Source organism: Ostrinia furnacalis, unplaced genomic scaffold, assembly GCF_004193835.3.
Source record: "Ostrinia furnacalis isolate ACB-3 unplaced genomic scaffold, ASM419383v2 OfSCF7395, whole genome shotgun sequence".
NCBI lineage: Eukaryota > Metazoa > Arthropoda > Insecta > Lepidoptera > Crambidae > Ostrinia > Ostrinia furnacalis.
Window position 1 is genome coordinate 323,601 of NW_021137634.1, and position 4,616 is coordinate 328,216.

Sequence of the window (4,616 nt, forward strand, 5' to 3'; positions counted from 1 at the left end):
GTTTATTAAGCAGTTAATTTCATTTGAGATTGTTTACATTGTAAACATTTTTCACATTTTTTACAGTAATTTCTTCCCAAAACGTTTTACCAGTATTTACACTTATCATTTTTAATGATACCTATGTCAAGAAATAAAGATTTTACATTGTGTGTTGGCGAATCAGGGAATTACAATCCCAATTCCTGGGTAATCGGTACCATGTGGCAACATCGGCCCAATCCGGCCCATCATGGCGGTTGTTTACTATTTTGTTTATTAAGTTAAGCAGTTAATTTCGTTTGAGATTGTTTACATTGTAAACATTTTTCACATTTTTTACAGTAATTTCTTCCCAAAACGTTTTACCAGTATTTACACTTATCATTTTTAATGATACCTATGTCAAGAAATAAAGATTTTACATTGAGTTTCATTGAATTTGAGCAAATTTATGTTATTTGTTTATTTAGAAAGAGAGAGTCTGCCCACAGAGAGCGAGATAGTGATACATAGTTTGTGCTTCAAGTAGGTATTCGGAGTGTGGCCTCCATTATCTGTAGCGTCATGTATTTAGATGCTCTTTGATTACAGCAATTGACAAATGACAACCAATTCTAATTGATTCTAATGACATTGACACAATTGTCTGTTCATTTTTCTGTTTATTTTTAGAAGATTGGATTCAATTAATATTAGATCTCATGTTTATTCGATGAGTCTTCATAATCACAAAATCACTACGTTTACTATCCTGTTTTAATTAAAAATAGTTTAATTAACAAAGCTACAATAATGAAATGCAATATTCGTGAACTCGCTCATCTAAGCGATCAGCCCTGCATCATAGAAGGAAGATTAAACTATAAAAAAATTACTAATGGAGGGTACCGCAGTCAAGCAGGTAAATAATTTATCAACAAAGTTTATAAATTTGCAATTTACAATAAAAACATTTTTTTTGATAATCCTTTGAATAATTTGCTTTTTTGCTATCTGAAATAGTGCAGTCTTTCACTACTAGTATTTATTTTCCTTAATTCCAATGATTACTAATACATTTCACAATATATTGATTTGTGTACAATAGGTAGTACACCTGGTTATCTACACATTTTCATTGAAATTTTATGGTTTAAAGCAAGGCTGCTGAACCTTTTGAAGAGTCGGGCCAAATGGTGGATTCAGTCGTTAACGATGGGTCACTTACATTTCTTATTTCAGTAACTCTCAGGACAAGCGCAATAAAAAACTCAATTATTAAGATCAACCATACTTGCGCAGGTCACTTAAAATTCCACAGTGTGGCCCGCGGGCCTGGGGTTGAGCAGCCTTGGTTTAAAGTATTGTTGTAAGTTAAGTGTCTTGTCGATGATACTGAATAAACATTTCTTATTTCTTTCTAATTACAGTTTTTAAAGAGAGATGGTTTCGACTTATCAACAATTACCTTTTTTATTTCAAGATAAGTGAGATGGGTAAATTTGATACAAAAAATCCAGCTGGAATATTTGTGCTGGAGAATTCATCAATACAAATGGAGCATGGACAAAGCATACCTTTTTCGTTTTCTATATCATTTATGTAAGTGCCAATAGACTGTTTTATTATTTATCACATACTATTGATCTCTTTTTGTTTAATAGTGTTGAAGGATAATTTGATAACTAGTGAGTAAACATTGTGTTCAATAATAATAACTAAACTAGCAGCCGCCCACTACTTACGCGTGGATCCCGTTTTACCCCCTTAGGAGTGGAGTTTCGTAAAATCCTTTCTTAGGCATCCTATGTAACAACATCTACCTGCATGCCAAATTTCAGCCCGATCCGTCCAGCCCTGGTTGGGCTGTACTAGATCACTATGTCAGTCAGTCAGTCAGCTTTGAGTTATATTTAGATATTAACTATCAATAATACATAATATTTAACTACTTTGATTTTTCCATGAGTAAAGATTTGTTACAGTGAGTGAGTGATACGTGCACTGTGTACTGTAGAAGTGAGCATATGAAAATATAATGGTGTTATTTTTGTGAGGTGTAAGTGTATAGTGATATTTAAATGTTTTCAGAGATGAACCAGAAAAACGTCATGTTTTCGCTGCACGTGCAGAAGACAATGTAGTCCAATGGGTCATAAAGTTAAGAGAATGCTCCTATGAATATTTACGAAGTAGATTACATACACTGCAATCAAAAATATTTTCCATAACTGGCAAGGTGAGTGCCTTTATTACTTTCTTTGATTATTTATCAATGATACCAATAAACATTTCAAGATTTGCGGAGTAAAAAAGTAATTTGTTAAATATTATGAATACTTTCTTTAAAAACATAAATAAATAAAATTTGCATCTACTGGAGAGACGAGGATTATTACTTACTTTTGCCTTAATGAAAAAGGGCTACTATAAAGTTGATGATTATATAAATTAAAATAAAAGATAAAAATGTTTGGAATGTTAAACTACCTAGCTCGCATCAATACTTATGACTATAAATTTATATATTTTAAAGACTGTAATCCCTTGAAAAGGAGGCTGACAAATAGTGACTGAGTTTCTTGCGCTGTTCTCAGCACTGGCCCATTTATTGTCCCGAAGCAGTGGTAGGGTTATAATATTGGGACGTGTAAAAGTGCTTTTTAAAAGCCTATTTGCAAAAATAAATGAGTTTTATGAGTTTTTTAATTACTAATTGATGTATATGATATAATGTGAATGTAAATTTATTTCACTAAATATTATGTCGTCACTATTTCTATTTTAACTTTCACATTCAAATGGTTTCTTTTGATTTTTAATTAAATTTTGATAGGACCCACTTCTGCTGGTACCTAGAAACGAGGGCGCGTGTTTGTGGGCGCCGGCCGTGCCCTTCTCCACCACGCCGGCCTGCACGGTCAATACCGTCTTGAACTCCTTCAGCTGCCATCTTCACACAAATGGTGCTTTCACCCTTGAGAGGAGCAAATCGGATGTTCAAGCGCACAAGCATTTTAAAGCAGAGTACTCGAAAAAGACCACGTTCTATACTGACGATTATCTTAAATCGAACAATGAAGTGAAGGAAGATGTACCGAGTAATAGTTTTGCACTAGAAAGAAGTAAAACGGCAGCCTTGTTTACGGGCAACGCGAATGAAATTGATATATCCATTTTTGACAACCGGCCGGCATATTCGCGAGCGGCGCCGAGTCCACCCGTTAGAAAGAAATTGTCACCGTCCACTAGACGAGCCGAAATAAATTGTGATCTAAAATTACTTAAAGAACAAGGCAAACTTTTGGGTTCTACCGGTATCTTAGATGAAGCTCCCATTCCCCCTAGAAGAAAAATGTCTCCTAAAACATCAGATGTTCATATTACTCAAAATATAGCGAACACTAGTCAATCCCAAGACACTAGTGAAGATCTTATTAAGTTTTAAAGTAGAAATTTATAAGAATAATGTTTATCCCACCTGCTGATACATCTATGTGGAACACACTTGCCTCAATATTTTTAATAAGGTTATATCGTGTAATATTACAGAAAATATTGTACTGTTTACAAAGGATATTTGTACTGTATGCTCAATACATCATGCAATTATTCACCATATTCATTATGTTACTTTGTATTTTTTCATGTCTAGTGGGCATGATGTGTAAATGCCTGTATGTACGAGGGTAGGTCAAAAAGTTCGCGGAATGACGGGTAAAACGAGGAGTAAGAAATTTTATGAACTTAACTCACAATTATTTTTGGTTTTTAATTTATTCTTTCTTTAGCATAATACAATTATTAAAGGACAATGACCAAAAATGTATGGAGTGTGGTCCAAATGTCCACCACTAACGAGACCAATGTGGTAAGATAGTCTACTAAATACTGATTCATTATAACCAAACCGCAATAAAAAATATGCTGTCAGTAAAAAGTTATGACTGATTGAAAAGTCTGTTTTTTCAACCGAAAAATGTTCTTGATATCATTCTATACATTGCACATTTTGGACTAATCTACGCATGTTATGTCATGTCGCATGTGGCGCGGGGTTATAGATGAATTTTATTAAATATTATACTAGCTGTTCCTACGACTTTGTACGCGTGGAAATAGTTTGAATAATATTTCCTATTTTTACAACATTTGTCTTTACTGCTCCGCCCCTATTGGTTGTAGGGTGATGTTATACAGTGTGAGTCACGTTAAAGTGTACATATGAAAATAGATGAAACTAGATCTATTTTTATCGACAAAAAAGAGGTCAATTTTTTTTTGAGATTTTTTAAAAAAAATTTATAGAATTTTTTTTCTTCCAATTACTTATTGTAAATAAAACGTAATAACTTTTAAACTAAGCGGTATATCCTGATAAAATAAAAACAGTAATAATGCTAAATAACAGACAATACAAAAAAAATACACAAAAAAGGCCAACAAATAATAAAAAATGATACTTTTTGAAAAAAAATCTGCTTTTAAATTCGTGTTTTTTTGGTTATTTGATAAATTTCTCCAAAAAATGCCCCTATAACAGGTGGTTTTTATTACTTTGTATTATTTTCTATCGTATTATCTTTGTAAAACCAAAAATCGCATGTCTCTATACCTATCACAACATTTGCTATGATCGTTTGAACAAAGGCCTG

At 32.8% G+C, this 4,616-nt stretch overlaps 1 protein-coding gene across 1 annotated transcript; it reads left to right on the forward strand.

Moving 5' to 3' along the window:
• Positions 1–622: 622 nt before the first annotated feature.
• Positions 623–3,770, forward strand: LOC114364402 (uncharacterized). The gene is made up of 4 exons (XM_028320551.1): positions 623–883; positions 1,392–1,563; positions 2,053–2,200; positions 2,798–3,770. The coding sequence occupies exons 1-4, from the start codon at positions 775–777 to the stop codon at positions 3,407–3,409; spliced, it is 1,041 nt and encodes a 346-aa protein (XP_028176352.1). The 5' UTR covers positions 623–774; the 3' UTR covers positions 3,410–3,770.
• Positions 3,771–4,616: the final 846 nt, after the last annotated feature.

Bases quoted from the DNA above. Each gene is read 5' to 3' on its own strand.
- LOC114364402 (XM_028320551.1), top strand. From the start codon at position 775: ATGAAATGCAATATTCGTGAACTCGCTCATCTAAGCGATCAGCCCTGC. The intron at 884-1,391 runs GTAAATAATTTA...TTCTAATTACAG, and splicing joins AGGGTACCGCAGTCAAGCAG to TTTTTAAAGAGAGATGGTTT. The intron at 2,201-2,797 runs GTGAGTGCCTTT...AAATTTTGATAG, and splicing joins TATTTTCCATAACTGGCAAG to GACCCACTTCTGCTGGTACC.